This window comes from Triticum urartu, chromosome 6 (genome assembly GCF_003073215.2).
Source record: "Triticum urartu cultivar G1812 chromosome 6, Tu2.1, whole genome shotgun sequence".
Taxonomy (NCBI): Eukaryota; Viridiplantae; Streptophyta; class Magnoliopsida; order Poales; family Poaceae; genus Triticum; species Triticum urartu.
The window spans coordinates 399,682,357-399,704,031 of NC_053027.1; the positions used below are offsets into that span (position 1 = coordinate 399,682,357).

A 21,675-nucleotide genomic window follows, 5' to 3' on the forward strand; every position below is an offset into this window, starting at 1 on the left:
GTAATCTATGCATAGGGGTGATGCACGTTCTCATCTTTGTTTCTCTGGTAGAAATCTTGGAGCACTCTTTGAGGTTCTTTGTGTTGGATTGAGTATTATGAATCCGATTTTTTATGCATATCGTATAATCAACTCACAGACACTCGTGGTGACATTGGAGTATCTAGGTGATATTAGAGTTGGTTGATGTGTATCATATGGTGTTATTTTAGTATGAACTCTTGGATAGATTGATCAGAAAGAATAACTTCGTGTTATTTTAGTACGAACTCTAGGATAGATTGGTCGGAAAGAATAGCTTTGGGGTGGTTTCGTACCCTACAAACAATTTCTTCTTATGTTCTCCGCTAGATAAGAACTTCAGAGTGATACTTCGTCGCACGTTGAGGGATGGTTATATGCTCCAATTATATTACCATTGTTGATAGATTGCACCAGTGAAAGTACGGACCCTAGGCCTTGTTTTCAAGCATTGCAATACCGTTTATACTCCATTTTATCAATTGCTACCTTGTTGTTTTTTATTGTTCCTATTACAAAAATCAATATCTACTATCATTACTACACTTGTATTACCATCTCTTAGCCGAACTAGTGCACCTATGCAATTTACCATTGTATTTGGTGTGTTGGGGACACAAGAGACTCTTTGTTATTTGGTTGCAGGGTTGTTTGAGAGAGACCATCTTCATCCTACGCCTCCCATGGATTGATAAACCTTAGGTCATTCACTTGAGGGAAAATTGCTACTGTCCTACAGAACTCTGCGCTTGGAGGCCCAACATGAGTCTACAAGAATAAAGTTGCGTAATAGAAATCATTGGTTAAATCTTGGTTGGCCACAACAATGGATCCATATGCGGCACGGAATGAAAAGGGAACAAGTATCTAGAGAAGATTTGGAAGGAATATCATGAACAAAAGCAATATGTCGAGCCACATCCTATCGTCACCAACCGCAATGTGGCATATCTCTAACATTAGTGGGGGTCATTCAAGGGGAAGTGAACACTAGCTAATATTCACAAGTGCTTCGCCGCCCTTGAAGTGGGATGGGAGTGGCAACTCGTAAGCTAAATTACTTCATTTTGTCATCATTTGCATATGCTTGTTTTTGTTGCGTTCTCATTTTCACACATATTTTGTTTGCTAGACAGTGGTGGCGGCCACTATGTATCAAGATACGGAGAAGAAGCCATTTGCTTTGAGCCATTGTTGGATGATATTGAATGGCAAACCAAAGTGGACACAACTTGCGGCCGATCTGAAGGCTAACAAGAATAGGAATGATGGCTCAAGCTCCCACCAATCAATTGGGTTGGGCGAAGAGGGGAAGAAGTTCTAATGGAGAATGGAAGAGGCACCGTGCAAAGGATAACCGAAAAATGATGGGAAACAAGTTGAAGAAGGCAAGGTCCTCCCATGATAGCCATTTTTTCTGTTAGGGAGAACAAGAAAGAGGAGAGATACAAACTCATGTTGGATGCGCAAAAGGAGAGGATGAATTGGGACTAGGGAGCGCAAACAAGAAATTGCAAACTGAGATGGAGAAGATCAAATTGGAGAAGAAAGAGGCGGTGACCAAATGGGAGCTCCAAAAGGCCAGGCGAGAAGGATGCAGGTGAAGTAGGATGCAAGGATGGTCCCGGAGCAGGTGACATGGATATCGTCCGACGAGTGGCCCGGCCAGCCAACGAGTGATACGTCACACTCTGACTTGTATTTAATTTTCGCATGTCTGGATTGTTGAACTATGATTTATTTTGTTTTGTCGTATTTTGTTTCAAACTGTTTAATTGGAATGATAAATTGTATGAATTTGTGGATCATAAATGAGGGGTCGTCAGGTGCTGTCCGCGGACGCGCCTGGATGCGTTCGTGGACGGGATTTGCCAAAATCCTGCCATAGATCCTCTATAAGAACTTATACGGCCAGGCCTCTCATACCCGTCTCAAACGTTCGGGCAGGCCATCCGGTCATTGACCGGTCAAAAAACCCGACCAAACTAGATCTCTCAAACCGCGTATAAACGCCCGGGCTAATCGGGACCCCTCATATCCAGCCCAAATCTAGGGCGGATATGCGGCGGCCTGTGCCGCCTCCTTCCCCCACCGGCCGCTCCTCCACGCGGGCAGCAGTGGGTACTAGTGCCCGTGCCGCCGGCCCGCACGCGCACTCTGGAATCAGAGGCGCGCGCCGTGAAAGGCACCAGACATGGAAGAGGGACGCGACGGAGCAGTCTGCGCATCCCCACCGCAGGATGCAGGCGGAGCCTGGTGAGGACGAGCGGCTCCTCGCATGGGTCTACGGCCGGTCCCTCACGACGGCGGAGACGGACGTTCGTGCCTCCGATGAAAGAACGCCAATGTGCTCCGGCTTGCTATTGAGCAGTCAGAGCGCGATGCGAAGGAGGCAACGGCGAAGGTGGCTCGGGTTGCCAAGTTGAAGCGGGAGCAGGATAGGGCGGTCCGTCGGATGAAGAAGCTCATCGTCCTCTCCGACTCTGACTCCGACGGCGACAGCTGCACCTCCTTCTCGGACGACCAAGACCCTCCACCAGCCGCAGATGCCTCGATCAAAAAGGCAAAGGCCCGGCGAGGAAGTGGTGATCCCCCTCCCCTCTTCATATGTTTATATCGTTTTTAGTTGTAGAAGTTTAAGTACTTGTCCGATGACAACTAAGATGATCTTTTTGGATGTGGCAAATTTTGTTAATGTCTGTTTGCAGCCGATTTTGTGGTTGTTTGCAGCCGATTTTTGTTATATGTTGTTTGATCACGTAGAGTAGATCAACGTTGCACGTGTAGTATGGATATAAGGCGATAGATATGAGATACACAGATGTAGAGTGATGAATATGAGGCGTTGGAGGACTACAACGCTTTGTGAGAAGTCAGCCTAGAATAGCGAGGTGTTGGTGTTACGTGTGTTGTAACGTCCTTCATGTTTGCACCTAGGACGGAATCTTGTAATTAAATTTCATTTTTCTTTTCTATAAAGCTATGGTACGTCGTTGGCGTACTTAAAAAAAAGACATGGCTAGTCAGTATCCATGAAGGCGCCCAAATGTGTCGGTGGGGTCGAGGGCGGGATTTGCCAATCACCGCTCTAGATGCTCAAGGATACATCAAACTGATTTCGGACGTTGCCGCTTTGCTCGTGGGAATATTTTGCGGAGGATAATAAACCCCAGCGAGCCCAGCCCGCCGTTTGGATATTTCGCCCCTGCTTTCTGTTCTGCCTGCCTCCCAACAATGGCTCTCCCCCTCGTTCGCCTCCTCCTCCCGTCGCTCCACGCGTGCCAGCCGCCGCTCCGCCACCCTGAGTACTCCGCCCCACCTCGCCACAGCCACGTTTCCTTCGCTGTCCCCGCTGCCGCCCGCTCCTCCGGCAACCGCTTGGCGTTTGCTGTCTGCGCTGCTAGCGCCTCGGTCGCCCCGGCGCCTGCGGAAACTCAGGCGGATGCGGAGGATGAGCAGCCCGTGGGGCCGAAGACGCGGCTTATCGCGATGAACATCCCGTGGGATTTCACGCCCGACGACATTCGCGTTCTTTTCGAGAAGCAAGGCACCGTCGTCGACGTGGAGGTAAACCGTTAGTTTCCGTTGCCTTATCCGCTTGAAGGGAAAGGAACAAACAGCAAATTGAGAGTACCTTTAACGGGGCGATATGGTGAATTTATGCGAACCCAGAAATTGCCGTGTGAAGTGGCAATAATCTATGGTTACTTAAGTTGCAGGGGATGCCGGTATGGTTCAGCTATATTGCCATCACCAGCATGTTTCTGGAGAATGAACTGTGAAAAACCCTATAGTGGCCTGAAGTTTCTGAGCACTTTTTACTGTTGTTACGCCGTACAAAAGGAAATGCATAGTACTAGCGCACTAGCGCATATGTAGGAGACTTAACATTTCTCATCCCCAACCCCATTATATCTGAAACTGTATCTAAGAGTAGATGCCCACCTTAGCAACTGGTTTTACTACTCCAAGGTACTTAAAGTTAGATTGATTTGGTCTACATGACTTTGGTTTGGTGCATGACCATGACTCGTATTTTGGATATGCCAGTTGCTGCAATGCTGATTCAAGCCGTATCATTAATGCCATATACTCCTTCCATAGGGGAGACGTGTCTTGCATCGCCTTCATTTTTGTATTCTTCCCTCGACCAAATTATGTGGTTGTGTCTAGCATTTAGATACAATTCACTCATCGCGACCCCCTCCTCTCGCGACCCCCGCATCGCCTCCTCCTCGCCGCCGCCTGAGGCAGCCGCCGGGCAAGCCCGGGGCGCCAAGGATGGTGGCGGCGGGGCCTCGGTTGCCCTACTTTTGCGCGGGGAACCCCGGATCTGGAGCGGCGGCTCCATTGGCAAGGCACGACCGGCTAGCAGCCGTGTGGGCGGTGGATCTGGTGTCCCGGCCGCGCGGGCGGCAGGATCCAATGGTCGTTGGCGGTCGGCGGCGGCCGGTGCGCGCGATCTGGCTCCTCCCCTCCTCCCCTGTTCGGCGTGCAGGCCACCCTGGTCGGGCCACACTTCCTCTTGGTCGCCGGTTCTGTACAGGAGGCGCTGATGGTGGCAGAGATCTAGTTCGGGCGAAATCCCTGGCCGGCCATGACCGGCCGCGCCGACGGCGACGCCTGAGGGCGCCGTTCCCCTCTTTGGAGGCGTCGGTATGGATTGATCTCCTCACTTCACCTTCCCCTAGGTCTCCCGGGCGAAAGCCCTAACTTTGTTGGGCGGCGGCGGCGCTCACGGCGCCGTTCTCTTCTTGAAGGCGCTGCTTTGGGAATCTTGGGGTTGGGTGGCGCTTGTGGGTGGTGGGCGACGGCGGTGGTGTGGCCCTATCCTAGCATGGATTTACGTCCGTTGCTTGGAGATGGACTCGCGTAGGTTGAGGTCGTCGGCTGGCGTCGTGGTGGCGTCAATGGCGGAGGACCTGCCAAGGCTCGCATAGGTGGAGGTCGTCGTTTGGCGTCGATGGCGGAGGACCTGCCAAGGTTGTCACCTCAATCTGCTCTGAAGATGGACCAGCGGAAGACGGCGGCGACGACACATGTGAGTGCGTCGGACCGGTTTGAGCCCTGGACCTGGCCAATGGCTCGGTCGGGGCCTCCGACTTTAGATGTTAGGCTTAGGTGAGAGGTCTGGGTATGTGGCCCATCTTGCATCCCTTCATCATTTGGATAGGAGTAGCGGCAGATGTTGCCAAGATGGCGGATTCAGGCATATTGTTGTTCTACTTTGTAAGGTCCTCGAGAATAATTAATAAAATGGCCGCATGCATCTCCCAGATGCAGAGGCCGGAGGTCATCCTCCTTTTCCAAAAATAAAAATAAAAATTAGATACAATTCACATGTACTATAGGATGTACTTGATGCATATTGGTATGCATACTTATGCATGTTTCATATTGGAAAATGTGGAGTTTGCCAATTGCCATACAATGAATTTCAGAAGGGATTTCTTGATTAATTATTTTTGAAAACTTGTATGCCAGGAACTTCATTAATGATTGCTTTCTTTCTGATTTTCTAGCTTTCGATGCACAGTTCCAAAAAAAACAGAGGATTGGCATTTGTAACCATGGGTTCAGAAGATGAGGCTCTTTCAGCACTCAAGAATCTCAATTTGTCTGTAAGTGCAAGATTGTTACCGACAGAATGTCTCCTTGTGATACATAACCTGCGTAAATCATCATTACTTTATTTTCCTAGATACCGAACTACTGGTCATTGTTTATCTCCTGATCTGCCTATTCTGTTTGTAGACTTTGAACGATAGAACGATTAAGGTGGACTTTGCAAAACCTAAAAAGAAGCAACCTGCTGTGCCGTCAGCTCCTGTGGAGAAAAATGTTGTGTTTGTCGGGAATTTAACGTGGAGAGTGAGATCCCGTCATCTTCGGGAGTTATTTGCCTCAACCCCAGGTGTCCAATCAGTTGAAGTTATCTTTCATACCACCACACCAAGGCGATCTGCTGGCTATGCATTTGTTTCCTTTTCCTCGAAAGAGGAGGCAGAGGCTGCTATTTCTACCTTCAATGGCAAGGTACATTATTCTGAAATGTTGTATGTCCAACATAAAAGGATGTTGCTCATTGCCGTTCAAATTAGATAGTGCATGAATGATGAAAATATGCCAGTACAAGGTAAATACTCACACCACGCGCACACATTGTTACAAAAAATATTGGAGGCAACATCTGTGAACTTAATGTGGGAACACATTGTCCCACTGAAAGCTCATGGACGTGTGTACTCCAAATAAATATTTGATTTACCGCATCAATCGTAGGGATTACACGCCTCAGTGGGTGTAAACCAACAACCTTGCTGCCACCAGTAGGCTCAGGGTCATCTGTCTGACCTGTTAATCTTACCACAGGAATTGATGGGACGATCCATTAACGTGATGTTCAAAGAGGACACTGTCAAAAAGAACAAGTCTTCTGATTCAGAGGAAGAGAAGTTGGAGGAGGCAGAATCTTCTGAGGAGAGTGATAGCTAAGAATGGATTATTGTGAGAACCACAGAAAGAAGTTCAATGAGTTGATCTGCAGGACTATAATGCTCTTTTGCTAGTAATAACTCTTTCTCATACTTGATCATATTTATTCTTTGCACTCATTCAGTTATTGAAGGAGGAAGCTATATAAATGTGTGATAAATTAAACATCCTTTCTTCTAATTAAATGGCTAATCTAATAGCATGTCTGTTTTTTTAACTAGCGCGGTGGCCTACATATGTACGCAGGTAGATTTAATATGTATTATTATATTTGAGATTGTTTTATCTTAAGGATGTTTGATCCCATGGTGAGCTATGTTCCAAATGTAGCGAAAATAGACAACTTGCCGAAAAATGACTACAATTTGGTAGAAATATTTTGATTAAGTTGATTAGATTGTTGGAAAGTATTGACAACAAAAGACCAATGACATTGAAGCCTGCGGCTTGCCATGTAAGAACATGGACATGCATACCAATCTTCAGCTTTCCCTCAACCACTCCTTGTCCCTCGGAGTTATCTTCTCATGATAATCTTTTCAGAAAAACTTCACCAAAAATTAAATCTACCTCGTATGTACAATCTTGCCTCTTATTCTAATAATATAATACAGTACTCCCTTCGATCTGTATTACGTGTCGCTCAATTGGATGTATCTAGCATTGAAATATATCTAGATACATCCGTTTGAGCGAAACGTAATGTATATGGACCAGAGGGAGCTTTTTGAGGAATCGCCGGGGGTAGAGTTCTCCCACCTGAATATATTGCTCAAAAGCTGCCGAAGTTTGGCTGATCCAGTTTATAAGGGAAACCGGATCGGAGGGAGTAGTAGATTTGAAACACCATAGTTTCAACAGTGACGGACAATATAGCTTATGATAATGTACGATGCTCTAGTTGTCTAACATTATTTCATGCTATAAGCGAACTGTCTTCATTTTGTATTTTTGCTAAAATGTTCCTTCTGACCTCTTGAATTGTGCATCTTAGCAAATGCTTGCATCATTTTGACCATTCAAAGTACTACTCCCTTAGGTCACAAATATAAGATGTTTTGGATACATATGAACTGAAATGAGTGAACAAACACACTAAAAGGTGTCGATATACATCTGATTCAGAAAAAGTTCGAACATCTGATATTTATGAACAGAGGGAGTAGTATTCATACAGCACTATTCTTATGATTGTTTATATGATCCAGTTTACAGTTAGAACATGACAGAAGTGGTTATGGCAGCATTATCTTAATCGTGATTGTTTATACCTCTTGATGATATTGACATCGCTTCTTTCACAGGGTTACCAAGCTCCTGGTTGATTTCACTCATCCCATAACTCTTGAATTGTCAAACACTGTTCTGTAAGTTCTCCTCTTGATATGGATCACATTTGGAGGTTAGCTTGATACTAGAGTACATGAAATCTGTGAGCTGTTAAAATCTGAGTTAATTTATTGTAGAATATAAGTGTTAATGATGAATTTGAGTGCAATCGGCTGACGAATTTGACTACATTTTTTTTCTTCTGTAATGAAATTTATTTTAACATTTTTCGGCTGCTTCTGTAACGACCATGTGTATTTCAGGGTCAGGCAGCAAATTTAGCTTCATTAGGTACCCATCCCTGCTAATGAAATTCACATAAAAAACACTGAAATACATAAGTACAAAGGCATACACATTATTATTCGTTTGCAGTTTTACAAGTTCACGTAATACAATGACGTTCACATAGTACAAAAGTTTTACAAGTCCACAACCAACTTATGTATCTACGCCTAGTCATCTCGAGCAGTCTACAAATCTTGAAATGCGATGTCACTTCTATATATATGTTTGACGGGTATCATAAGTAACCTGTATGACAAACAAAAATTGGTTAATGCATGCAAGTAATATACTCCCTCCGTTCCTAAATATAAGTATTTTTAGAGATTTTAACATAGATTACATACGGAGTAAAACGAGTGAATCTACATTCTAAAACATGTCTATATGCATCCCTATGCAATGCAATGTTGAAATCTCTACAAAAACTTATATTTAGAAACAGAGGAACTAGCATATTTTTTTTTCCTTTATTGAATGTAGTTGAGAAGATGATACCCGTGCGCCTCACATAGGATGTTGCGGCAGACAAACAAACATGAGTCCATAGTTGCTGCCATTTATATATCTCTAAAGCACATAGCTAAGCGCATGTTCCTTTTGTGCAGTGCAACTAAAATCGATCTGCATGTCGAAAATACGGCCAGGTTATTGAAAATATAAAGCAAGCCATTCAGCAGCACTTAGCAGAGAAGTTTAAGCAATTTCCAGTTGCAGACAAGTTAAACCAACGGGGATGAAAGTAGGCTAATCGATAGGACAACCTCTTCTCGATCCGAGGCCTGAAACACAAACACACACGTCGCGGAGGACGACAGGCCGACGACGGACCTGCTCCCCGCTCCCACCCCAAGCCACTGCCGGCGGCCACTCCGGCCCCGGTGTCCACCAGCCGAAGCCCGCCTCCTGGGGCATGTCATCTCCAGCGCCTTCTGGTGGGGGCCGTCTCCGTGAGCTGCGCTGGCTGGAGGATAGCCCGCCGCCCTCGGTGAGCCCGCTCCGCTCTTACCGCCAGGCGTTCTGCGACGAGCCCGCGCCTTCCCATGTGCCGGCGACTGTGGTCGCCCCAGGCGGATCCCGCGCTCGGAGATCCACCGCGTGCTCCCGGTCAGTGGCGGAGCTACAATGAAAAAACTGGGCGGGCCAAACTAATGAAGAGCACAAAAAAAATATGAAAATTTGAACCATATACTATTTCAGTAGGCATAGACAGTATGGAGCTGCATACTTGTTCTCATTGATTAGAAGATGCACACACATATTTATGTAAATATATACTAGTACTAAACAAAAGAAGCCACAGTAGCTTACCATCAGTCATGGTCATCATGGATTCATGGTACAAATCAGCTTTCCGATCCTGGGTCACCTGTGCTGTTACATACTACTGTACTCTACAAATCAAGAGAGGAATTCACCTATGTCTGGGTCACCTGCGGCACGGCAATGACGCCGGAGTGGTCATTCGTCACAAGGACCGGCAGCTCAATAGCAGCCGCTGCTTGTTACTCTGCTTGCTGCTGCTGCTGCCGGATCGCCACTGGCCGGGTCGCCGCTGCAGCTACTGCGGCCACATCAGATGGAGGATGCTGGGATGCGGGATGGATTGCTACTGGGAAGGGTAGGGGCTAGCTCCGACTAGCCGGACCTCTGCCGTCGGCCGGCGCCGTGCCCTAGTCGTCCTAGTGGAGTCCCCGAACAGGGGGTGGGGATGGATGTGAGCGGTGGGTGCGGTGTGCAGCTTTATTGGACTGAGCTTTTGGGGCTTTGGGCCATGACGCTATTGATTATGGGCTGTGCGCTATGTGGCTGTGGGCTGGGCTTTGAGCATATGTATTAAAAAAAGTTTGGCAATTTTGCTGGGCGGGCTACGGCACGGTTTTGCCTGTGAGTAGCTCCGCCAGTGCTCCCGGTGGAGGAGCCTGCTGATGAGGCGCCCTGGTTGCCAGGGGCCGCCGTGACCGCCGACTCGGCTCCCCGCGCCAGCACCGGCCGAGGCCCCATCGCAGCGCCCCGCCGTGCCGCCCGGCCTCTCCTCCTCCTCCGGCGCGTCGTGACTCCGACGTCTTCTCCAAGTCCCGCTACCCAGGGCACCCTCGCTCCAAGTGCCGCCATGACTGGCGTTGCCGTCGTTGTGGCTTCTACGGCCACATCGCCCGCGCTTGCACCCTGCCTTGCCCCCGCCTCGCTGTCGTGGCTCCCCCGGCCAAGCGCCCACGCCCGTGCTCACCGGAGTCCTCGACCTCCAGTGTTGGTGGGGCCATGCCGCCCTGCCTCCCCTAGGTCCGTCTCTGGTGCCGGCGCCGCCCCTTCGCCCCTGTCCGCCAGCGTGCCCTCTCCAACTCTCGACACTGGCTCGCCCGCCTCGGCCACGGTGACCTCTCCTGCTCCTTCGGTGTCCGCCATTGGCAACTCCCGCGACTCCGTGCGCAACCCCATGCCCTTTTTCGGCCACCCCTCGCTCTGCCCGGCCGGAGCCATCTGCTACATGCCGCTGTCTGTCGAGGTGCGCGATGCGGAGGCGGCCCTGGGCCGTGCGCGCATCGTCACTGTCGCGGGCAACCGCACCCGCGTCTCCAGCTCCGAGGTGGCGGAGGCCATCGCCTCGCGACATGGCCCGGACGCACGCGATTTCTTCGTGCACCGCCATCCCGAGGATTTCCTGGTACGCTTCCGCTCCGGCGACATCCGTGCCCGTGTCGCTGCGACGAACCTGCGCACGCGCAAGTTCCGCTTGCTGTTCAGCCCATGGGGCAACCTCGCCGGCGCCGAGCTTGTCACCGCCTGCATGCGCATCTTCATTGAGATTACCGGGATTCCAGACCACGGTTGGCATCGTTCCTCGGCCGAGACCCTCCTCGCACCGTTATGCATGATCGAGGCACTTGCTCCTGAGACTGCCAGTGGCAGTGACATGTCCGTCTTTTGCCTCACGGCATATGGACGATGAACCCCGACCCCATCCCTCGGACATCCGAGCTGCTTCTTCCGGTGGACGATGGCGTGCCGCTCGATGCCTCGATCGACTGTGTGAGCCGTTTTGCCCTCACCTTGGCATGGTTTTCGGTCGCGATCCATGTCTCCCAGGCCGAAGACTACAGGTTCCCGCCGACGTCGTCGCCGCCTTCCAGGCCGGTTTCTGATGGTGGGGGAACCAACGGAGATGACGCCGGTGACTCCCCTCCACTGCCGCCTAAGTGGCCGCGCTGCCATGACTTTCCGCCGCGTCGCCCTGGCTCCGGCGCCGCTGGGGCTGCCCACGGTGGCCGGCATCACCGCGGTCGCCGCCACCCGCCCTTCCATGGATACCAAGGCTTGCTGGGCCCCTACCCTTCCTCCCCGAGTCAGAATGCCAGGCCACCACCTCAGCAGCGTTTGTCCTACCCGCTGCTTTTGGATAAAGCAACCGCTCCGCGCCAAAGCACCTGGCAGTCCGCGCCGTGGACTAGTTTCAAAATTTGAAACCCGGCGCTAGCTCGCGCTGAGAACGGCCAGGAGATTCCCGCCCGCGCCGCCCCTGCCCAATCATCGGGCTGCCCGGCACCTGGGCCCGCGCACCAGGGCGATCCGATGCCAGTCCATCAACTCCTTGTCGCTGCGCCAATCGAGGATTCGTGCGAGGCTTCTGTGCATGGCCCACCACCAATGCCTCCGCGCCTGCTGCTGATTGGCGACATCCCGCCCACGTCGGGCCTTGGATCCCCAACTGCTGTCTCCCCCGCACGGTCGTTGGGGACTGGAGCTTCTGATCCTGTCGGGAGCCCTGGGATCTGCGCCTTGGCCACCACCCCCCCGACAGCCTGGCTATGCATGGGGATGTCTCGTTCGCGGGCCCACCTGGTTTGGCGCTTCCTGCTGCTGCCGCACGTGCCATGCATGGGGAAAGCCCGCCCCCATGCAGCGCCGGGTACGATGCCCCACATGATGTGCTTGCCAGCCAGGCCATGCATGAGTCCCTAGCTGTTGCCACGGTCCAAGACACGCCACCAACCCCTCCCCTCCAGCAATTCATCGAGGCCGTTCAAGCCCCAACCGTAGCGTTGCTCCCATCCCCTGGACCCTGTCGACGACGGGCCATCCCGATTGACTTCACTCCACGCTGGAGTGATCGGATTGCTAAGGCGGACCGGGGCCTTGACTCTAAGACTAAAGCGAAGCACGTCCTCCTTCGCAAACTTGGGATTCTCAAAGACGATGAGCCGGCCTCTGCCAAGGCTCTGGAGCAGTATGCCAAGCTCTTCACCAAGCCTCTGACTGCTGACGTTGTACAGGCATTCGCGGAGTTCTATGGCTGGTCGGTGCCCCGACAACTGCTTGAGAGCATAGTGCCGTCAACCAGGCCGGAGGCCGAGCCACGCCTTGTCGAGATTTGGCCGCGATGTCTGCGCCACCACCCAGGCCCCCCTCTCCATGGATAGCAAAAAATTGTATTTTGGAACATCCGCGGCTTGAATAGCTGCGCGAAGCGTACGACCGTCCAAACCGCGCTCTCCGCTTCCCCCCTTGTATCGTTTGTCTTGAGGAAACAAAGCTTTCTTTGGTCTCGTTGGATCTTGTGCGTGAAACGTTAGGCCCCTGCTTCTAGGATTTCTTCTTCCTCCCCGCGGACGGCACCCGTGGCAGAGTTCTCATTACTTGGCAACATGCACTGGCTACTCTATCTAACCCTTCCATTGGTGACCACCACGTCACGCTCCTAATGAGCTCGCTCTTGGGTGATCAACACTGGTGGCTTGTGGGGGTCTATGGACCGTAAGGCGACACCGAGAAGATCAGCTTCCTCAACGAGCTTCATGATCTCCGTGACACTATCGCCGACCCTTGGCTGCTCGGGGGAGACTTCAATATGATCCTTAGCGCTGATGACAAGAACAACAATTGGCTAAACCGTTGCATCATGCACCGTTTCTGGCGCTTTGTTGTGGACATGGAACTCCATGACATGTACCTTCACGGCCGGCGGTATACATGGTCGAATGAGCAGGACTCCCCAATGCTTATGCGTAATGACAGGGTGCTTTGCACCCCTTCCTGGGAGACGACACACCCCGCTTGCATGCTGCGTTGCTTGGCCTCCACGACCTCTGATCATTGCCCTCCCGTGGTCGACTGCACCCCGCGCTCACGGGCCCCCAGACGCTTCCACTTCGAGCGCTTCTGGCCCAAACTTGAGGGCTTCCAGGCCGTGGTGACTGGGGCTTGGGCCTCGGTGCCCCTGGACCCAGACCTGTTCCGGCGCATCTACGCTCGTCTCAAAGCTACGACCAAGCATCTTCAGAGTTGGAGCGCTAAGAAGCTAGGCCACATCACAATTCAGCTGATGATTGCTCGCGAGCTCATCGCGTGCCTGGATGCCGCGCAGGACCTTCGCCCCCTTTCCCCGGCGGAAACCTGGCTCCGCCAGGAGCTTAAGCGAGCCTACCTGGGTCTCGCTTCCCTAGAGCGATCAATTCAGCGTCAACGCACTAGATTTGCCTGGCTTTGGGATGGGGAAACCAACTCAGCCTTCTACAAGATCCATGCCGCGCATAGGCAACAAAAGAACTTCATTGCTGAACTGCGTGTTGGGGATGATGTGATCCCCAGCGAGGAGGGCCTGGCTCGCGCAGCCTTTGAGCACTTCACGGGCATCCTTGGTTCTACCGATGGGCGTCCCTTCACCCTGAACCTCTCCGAGCTTGAGAGACCTTTTTCCGAGGACGAGCTCTGGAATGCCATCAAGCAGCTCCCCACGGGCAAATCACTGGGCCCGAACGGATTCTCCTCGGAGTTCCTACGCTCGTGTTGGCCAATCATCAAAGCTGACTTCTACGAGGCCTTTGATAAGCTATTCATTGGCAATGGGCGCGGCTTCCAGAAGCTCAATGAAGCCCTAATTGTTCTTCTGCCTAAGAAGGCCGACGCTTCAACGCTCTTCGACTACCGGCCGATCAGCCTCATTCACCTCGTTGACAAGCTGTTTGCTAAGGTGTTATCGCTTCGCCTCGCTCCTAGGCTCGGTGAACTTGTCTCCACGAACCAGAGCGTGTTTGTGGCTGGACGCTCGGTTCATGACAACTTCCTGTTGGTGCAACAGACAGCTCGATACCTTCATCAGATTCGCGCCTCGCGAGTTATGCTCAAGTTGGACATTCCTAGAGCTTTCGACTTCGTCTCTTGGGCCTTCCTGCTCGAGACCCTGTAACACCCCGGATTTGGGCCACGTTGGTGTGAGTGGATCTCCATTCTTCTCTCCACGACCAAGACTCGAGTCCTCATCAATGGGAAACTAGGCCCACCGGTCCTCCATGAGAAGGGGCTGCGCCAGGGCGATCCTGTTTCCCCCATGTTGTTCGTCCTGGTCATTGACGCGCTTAACACCCTCATGCAGTATGCGGTTAGCGTGGGAGTTCTTCGCCGGCTTACCTCCAGGCGGATTGCCTCGAGCATCTCCCTATTCGCAGATGCCGTTGTCTTGTTCTGCCACCCGGACGAGAACGAGCTGACCTCCGTCAAGGCCATCCTGCACATCTTCGGGGCGGCATTCGATCTCCACACCAACTACGCCAAATGCTCGGTCACCCCCATTCAGTGCTTTGATGAGGCTACAACTGCGATGGGCGCAACTCTTGCCTGCCAAGTGTCCTCCTTCCCGGTCAAATACCTTGGACTGCCGCTCTCGATTCGCAGGATCCACTCTTCGTCCCTCATGCCCTTGATCGACAACCTTACAAGGAAGCTATCCTCCTGGCGAGCCTCGCTTCTCTCCCGTGGCGAGAGACTCACTCTTGTTCGACACGTCCTCACGGCGATGCCCGTGCACATCATGCTCGCCATGGCACTCTGCCCCACAATCTTGAAGTTGGCGAACCGCATCATTCGGGATTTCTTATGGCACGACAGCAAGGACGGTAGGTCTGGCAGCTGCCCCGTTAACTGGCAAAGGGTGTGCCGGCGGCGGCAACTTGGGGGCCTCGGCATCCGAGATCTTCAACGCACTGGCATCGCGCTGCGCGCACGCTGGCTATGGCTCCAGGCCACCGACCCGACGGGACCCTGGAGCCACCTTCACCTGCCCGCTGCCTCCGATGTGAGGCAGATCTTCTGTGCCTCGACCTCCTGGACTCTCGGTGATGGCAACAGATGTCGTTTTTGGACTGACCCTTGGCTTGATGACTCCTCCATCGCCGAGATTGCCCCCGCCCTTGTTGCCCTTGTTCCTAAGCGATGCCGTACCCGCCGGCTTGTATCTGACGCAATCCCTGGCAGGGCCTGGATCCGCGACATCCAAGGGGCCCTGGGGGTGGAGTCCACCATCCAGTACGTGGAGGTCTGGCGGCGCCTTAGTGGTATCTCGCTCCAAAGCTCATCGGACTCCATCCACTGGAAATGGACTAAGAGCGGTACCTACTCCACCAAGTCTTGCCACCTCGCGCTCTTCCAAGGTTCAATTGCTTCCCCGACTTGGAGCCTCACTTGGAAGCCCTGGGCACCGGAGGGGATCAAGATTTTCCTCTGGCTTGCCGGCCTCGACCGATGCTGGACCTCGGCTCGCCTTGCCCGCCATGGTCTACCCCACAATGCCGCCTGTGCACTCTGCGACCAGAACGAAGAGACGATGCACCACCTTCTCATGGGGTGCGTCGTGGCCCGCATTGTGTGGTACAATATCCTATCCTGGTGCCGTCTTACTACGCCCCCTCCGGACGGCACCATGGACTTCTATGACTGGTGGGTTGTGGCCCTCCATGACTCCTCGACAGGCCAACGCAAAGGCCTTGCCTCCCTCGTCTCGCTAACTGCATGGAGCATCTGGAGGCATCACAACGCCTCATCTTCGACGACGCAACCCCTTCTACCACCGTCCTGATTCATGACATCAAGGAGGAAGCTCGCATGTGGGCTAACGCCGGTGCTCGAGGGCTTAGTTCGATCATTGGTGTAACCTGATTTTGTTGTATGCGGGCTGAGCAACCCCTTTCCCTGCTCATTGCGACCTCATAAGCGCCTTTCAGTGTACGCTTAATGAGGTTCGCCACTGTTTGTTCTCCCCTTCTATCAATGGAATGATACGCTCCGCGCGTATTCGCGAAAAAAAGCAGTTTGCATTTTAGCAAAGAAGTTGAAGAGTCTGCATTTTACAAAGAAGATGAATCAATTATAGCGTGGACGAAACTTGTAGTAGGAGCACCACTAGCATGCATGGCCTCATACGCTGCGCCGCCCAATCCCAGCTTATACAGCCGGCTATAAATCCACCTCTCCGCCACCCTAAACCCCAACCCGACTATTCTCTGATCTAGACCGTTGTCGCTCCCAAATCTCTAATTCAATGTCTACGTTGTTTGAGCCATGGTGCGGAGGTGCCCCACATAGTATGTCCGGCTCACCCTCGCCGACGAGACAAAATCACGGTGCAGGTCGTTGCGCTGGTCGCCGCTGCCGCCACCATGACCGTCAATCGGATCTCCTCTTTGAAGTTGATGTTAGAGGTGGAGGGCGTGGAGGACAACAACTTCTCCTTCGAGGAGGCCCATGCCGAGTACCACTGGGTTTTGGAGGAGCACCTCACCGTCGATTGCACGGACATCGCCTCCATCAGTGGCATCCACGTGGACCCCGAGGCGATGGCAGAAAATCTTGCCATCGCAAAATCGGTGGCTGACGAGCGCAAGGTTAACCCAAACCGCATGTTCTTGGCCAAAACCAAGCACGGGTGCAATGCCATGTTCGCCGAGTTCTGTGACACCGACGACGATGACCCGATGGCTAGGATGCCGAAGGGCGGCATCCACTACGAGGAGGCCTTTGGCTGTGGCAAAATAGAGGTCATCGACCTCTGCTCCGACGAAGAGTACTTTAGGTAGCTTGTTTTTAGTACTATGTCTAGCAATGTTAATATTATGTAGTACTGGTAGTACTAATTAAACAATAGTTGTAGTACTAACAGTTGTTGTAATCTATGTGCGATGTAATGGTGTTGTATAATTAAGCACTTTATAATTCAAATTTCTGTGTGGGGGATTCAGAGAAAGGAAAAATAACCCTAACCTTAGTCGTTCCAAGTAAGGTGGAGGCGTGCGGCGTGGCGATGCAACACGACGAGTGCGCAGGTCACACACTACACCACAGCCACATGCCAGTGACGAAGAGGCTTGGAATGGGGTGAGGAAGGGGGTAGAGGATAGATAAAGGATATGTGGTGGCATGACACATGTGGTTACAACTTAAAAATTGCCTCGAATAATTCTTAACTGGGGGCGGTTTTATATTTCTAACCGCCTCCACACATTCTACAAGCGATTCACTTTTGGAACCGCCTTCGATAGTTTTTGGAACAAAACTAACCGCCTCTGAAATATTATTACAGTCGGCCTCGTATTTTTTATTACAACCGCCTATGAGGGCGGCTTCTAATGCCTATTTTTTGTACTAGTGGGAATTCGAATGAAACATCCTCAATGGACGATGATGGCTATCAATCTTCAGTGAAATTGATGAGTACAAGAATCCTAGTTTACCTACGATACGCCTAATTTTGAAATCATGGATTGCTCATGAGAGTCTAGGGATTCTAATAAGATATTACATGGAAGTCAAATTTAGTCCACTCTCATTTGAGTGTGAATACAAGGAGGTATTTTTTGTTTGGGAAAGCCTAAGACCATAAGGAGGGGATGCCCAAGTCTAAGCTTGCGAGTGGAGTGAAGTCGTGACAAGATAGCCATATTGAAAGGTGCCATAGGATCACCTCCTTTTTAGGGAGAGCTAATGCTTTTCCTTAATGGGTATTTTAGTTTGACACTTCTTCACACCCAAAAAGCAACCACTAAATTTCCAGTAATTCATAGCACTTAATGATATGTCTTCAACGTATCTATAATTTTTGATTGTTCCATGTTATTATATTATCTGTTTTGAATGTTTTATATGCATTAATATATTATTTTATATGATTTTTAGGACTAACCTATTAACCTAGAGCCCAGTGCCAATTTCTATTTTTTTTCTTGTTTTAGAGTTTCGCAGAAAAGGAATACCAAATGGAGTCCAAACGGAATAAAACTTTCACGATGATTTTTCTTGAACCAGAAGACACCCAGAAAAGACTTGGAGGACAAGTCAGAGGAGCCTTGAGGGGGCCACAAGGGTAGAGGGCGCGCCCCCCGACCTTGTGGGCCCCTCATAGCTCCTCTGCCCTACTTCTTTCTCCTATATATACTCTTATACCCCAAAAACATCCAAGGGAGCCACGAAATCACTTTTCCATCGTTGTAACCTTCTGTACCCTTGAGATCCCATCTTGGAGCCTTTTCCGGCATCCTGTCGAAGGGGAAATCGATCACGGAGGGCTTCTACATCAACATCATTGCCTCTCCGATGAAGCATGAGTAGTTTACTTCAGACCTACGGGTCAATAGCTAGTAGCTAGATGGCTTCTTCTCTCTTTTTAATTCTCAATACAAAGTTCTCCTTGATGTTCTTGGAGATCTACTCGATGTAATACTCTTTTGCGGTGTGTTTGCCGAGATACGATGAATTGTGGTTTTATGATCAACTTATCTATGAATATTATTTGAATCTCCTCTGAATTCTTTTATGCATGATTTGATATCTTTGTAAGTCTCTTCGAACTATCGATTTGGTTTGGCCAACTAGATTGGTTTTTCTTGCAATGGGAGAAGTGGTTAGCTTTGGGTTCAATCTTGCGCGTGCTTGATCCTAGTGACAGAAGGGGAAAACGACACTTATTGTATTGTTGCCATCAAGGATAACAAGATGGGGTTTTCATCATATTGCTTGAGTTAATCCCGCTACATCATGTCATCTTGCTTAATGTGTTACTCTATTCTTATGAACTTAATACTCTAGATGCAGGCAGGAGTCGGTCGATGTGTGGAGTAATAGTAGTAGATGAAGAATCGGCTTGGTCTATTGACACGGACGTGATGCCTATATTCATGATCATTGCCTTAGATATCGTCATAACTTTGCGCTTTTCTATCAATTACTCGGCAGTAATTTGTTCACCCACCGTATTATTTGCTATCTTGAGAGAAGCCTCTAGTGAAACCTAAGGCCCCCGGGTCTATTTTCCATCATATTAGTTTCTCGTCAACTTGCCAATTTCTGTCACCGTTCCCTTACTTTGCAATCTTTTACTTTCCGTCCCATAAACCAAAAATACCAAAAATATTACTTTACCGTTTATCCATCTCTATCAGATCTCACTTTGCGAATAACCATGAAGGGATTGACAACCCCTTTGTCACGTTGGTTGCAAGTTGGTGTTTGTTTGTGCAGGTATTCAGTGGCTTGTTGCGTAGTCTCCTACTGGATTGATACCTTGGTTCTCAAAACTAAGGGAAATACTTACGCTACTTTGCTGCATCACCCTTTCCTCTTCAAGGGAAAACCAACGCAAGCTCAAGAGGTAGTAAGAAGTATTTCTGGCGCCGTTGCCGGGGAGATCTAGACCAAGCCAAGACATACCAGGTATCCATCATAAACTCTCATCTCTCGCATTACATTATTCGTCATTTGTCTCACGTTTTCCTCTCCCCCACTTCTAAAACTATTTTCGAAAAGATTCGCCTTTTCTTCGCCTCTCTTGTGTTTGTCTTCTTCGCTTGCTTTTTGTGTGCTCGTGTGTTGGATTGCTTACTTTGTCACGATGGCTCAAGATAATACCAAATTCTGTGACTTTTCCAATACCAACAACTATGATTTTATTAGTACTCCGATTGCTCCCGATGCTAATGCGGAATCTTGTGAGATCAATATTGCTTTACTGAATCTTATTATGAAAGATCAATTTTCCAACCTTCCCAATGAAGATGCCGCATCCCATCTTTAATAACTTCGTTGATTTGTGTGACATGCAAAATAAAAAAGATGTGGATAATGATATTGTCAAGTTGAAGTTATTTCCTTTCTCGCTTAGGGATCGCGCTAAAACTTGGTTTTCATCTTTGCCTAAAAATAGTATTGATTCATGGAATAAGTGTAAAGATGCTTTTATTTCCAAGTATTTCCCTCCCGCTAAGATCATCTCTCTTAGGAACGATATTATGAATTTTAAGCAACTTGATCATGAACATGTTGCACAATCTTGGGAGAGGATGAAATTGATGATTAGAAATTGCCCTACTCATGGTTTGAATTTATGGATGATTATATAAAAATTTTATGCCGGATTGAATTTTGCTTCTAGAAATTTTTTAGATTCGGCCGCGGGAGGCACTTTTATGGAAATTACTTTAGGAGAAGCTACTAAACTCGTAGATAATATTATGATTAACTATTCTCAATGGCATACCGAAAGATCTTCCACTAGTAAAAAAGTGCATGTAATTGAAGAAATAAATGTTTTGAGTGGAAAGATGGATGAGCTTATGAAATTGTTTGCTAGTAAGAACGCTCCTATTGATCCTAATGATATGCCTTTGTCTACTTTGATTGAAAACAATAATGAATATATGGATGTGAATTTTGTTGGTAGGAACAATTTTGGTAATAACGCGTATAGAGGTAATTTTAATCCTAGGCAATTTCCTAGTAATTCCTCTAATAACTATGGTAATTCCTATAACAATTTTTATGGAAATTATAATAAGGTGCCCTATGAATTTGAGAATAGTGTTAAAGAATTTATTAGTTCGTAAAAGAATTTCAATGCTTTGATTGAAGGAAAATTGCTTAAGATTGATGATTTGGCTAGGAACGTGGATAGAATTTCTCTTGATGTTGATTCTTTGAAACTTAGATCTATTCCACCTAAGCATGATATCAATGAGTCTCTCAAAGTCATGATAATTTTCATTGATGAATGCAAAGAAAGAACCACAAAAATGCGCGCTAAGAAAGATTGTTTATAAAAACGTGTTCTTCCAGTTTTCGTGAAAATAATGATGAAGATCTTAAAATGATTGATGTGACTCCTATTGAATCTTTGTTTTCCAATGTTAATCTTGATAAATATGTGTAACGCCCTCGATGCGGCTATATCTCCTACGTGTCGGAGCACGACTTAGAGGCATAACCGCATTGAAAGCAATGCCGCAAGTAAGGTAATCTTCACAACATCCCATGTAATATAGATAATAAAGGGAAAGGTAATATAGTTGGCTTACACTCGCCACGTCAAACAAAGTACATAAATAGCATTACATCATCCAATCACTCATGGTCCGACTATGGTACCAAAATAAAAGATCAACCCAACATGCGACACGGTCCCGATCGCCCCAACTGGGCACCACTACTGATCATCAGGGAAAGACACATAGTATCGGCGTGAGTCTTCGTCGAGCTCCCACTTGAGCTCAAGCGCATCATCTGGAACAGAGTCATCAGGCCCTGCATCTGGTTTGAAAGTAATCTGTGAGCCACAGGGACTCAGCAATCTCGCACCCTCGCGATCAAGACTATTTAAGCCTTATAGGTAAGGCAAGGTAAATATGTGGAGCTGCAGCAAGCGACTAGCATATATGGTGGCTAACCTGTTCGCAAAAGAGAGCGAGAAGAGAAGGCAAAGCGTGAACGCATGACTAGAGAACAACCTGC

The 21,675-nt window shown here is 49.3% G+C and overlaps 1 protein-coding gene and 1 long non-coding RNA gene across 3 annotated transcripts; one reads left to right on the plus strand and one right to left on the minus strand.

Annotated features, from left to right (window-relative positions):
- Positions 1 to 3,186: 3,186 nt before the first annotated feature.
- LOC125513753 (RNA-binding protein CP33, chloroplastic-like) lies at positions 3,187 to 8,070 on the plus strand. Of its 2 annotated transcripts, XM_048678945.1 has the most exons (6): positions 3,187 to 3,588; positions 5,544 to 5,642; positions 5,776 to 6,057; positions 6,394 to 6,589; positions 7,249 to 7,403; positions 7,821 to 8,034. In XM_048678945.1, the coding sequence occupies exons 1-4, from the start codon at positions 3,256 to 3,258 to the stop codon at positions 6,514 to 6,516; spliced, it is 837 nt and encodes a 278-aa protein (XP_048534902.1). In that variant the 5' UTR covers positions 3,187 to 3,255; the 3' UTR covers positions 6,517 to 6,589; positions 7,249 to 7,403; positions 7,821 to 8,034. The 2 variants fall into 2 exon arrangements, with proteins under 2 accessions (XP_048534902.1, XP_048534900.1); XM_048678943.1 differs by lacking the exon at positions 7,249 to 7,403 and having other exon boundaries at positions 3,188 to 3,588; positions 7,821 to 8,070.
- Positions 8,071 to 8,237: 167 nt separating this feature from the next.
- On the minus strand, positions 8,238 to 9,036 carry LOC125513754. The gene is made up of 3 exons (XR_007286118.1): positions 8,895 to 9,036; positions 8,629 to 8,754; positions 8,238 to 8,379 (listed from the first exon to the last, which is right to left on the minus strand). It is a non-coding gene; the product is annotated as an uncharacterized LOC125513754 (long non-coding RNA).
- Between the last annotated feature and the right edge of the window lie 12,639 nt (positions 9,037 to 21,675).

Bases quoted from the DNA above. Each gene is read 5' to 3' on its own strand.
- LOC125513753 (XM_048678945.1), top strand. From the start codon at position 3,256: ATGGCTCTCCCCCTCGTTCGCCTCCTCCTCCCGTCGCTCCACGCGTGC. The intron at 5,643-5,775 runs GTAAGTGCAAGA...TTCTGTTTGTAG, and splicing joins TCAAGAATCTCAATTTGTCT to ACTTTGAACGATAGAACGAT. The intron at 6,058-6,393 runs GTACATTATTCT...ATCTTACCACAG, and splicing joins TTTCTACCTTCAATGGCAAG to GAATTGATGGGACGATCCAT.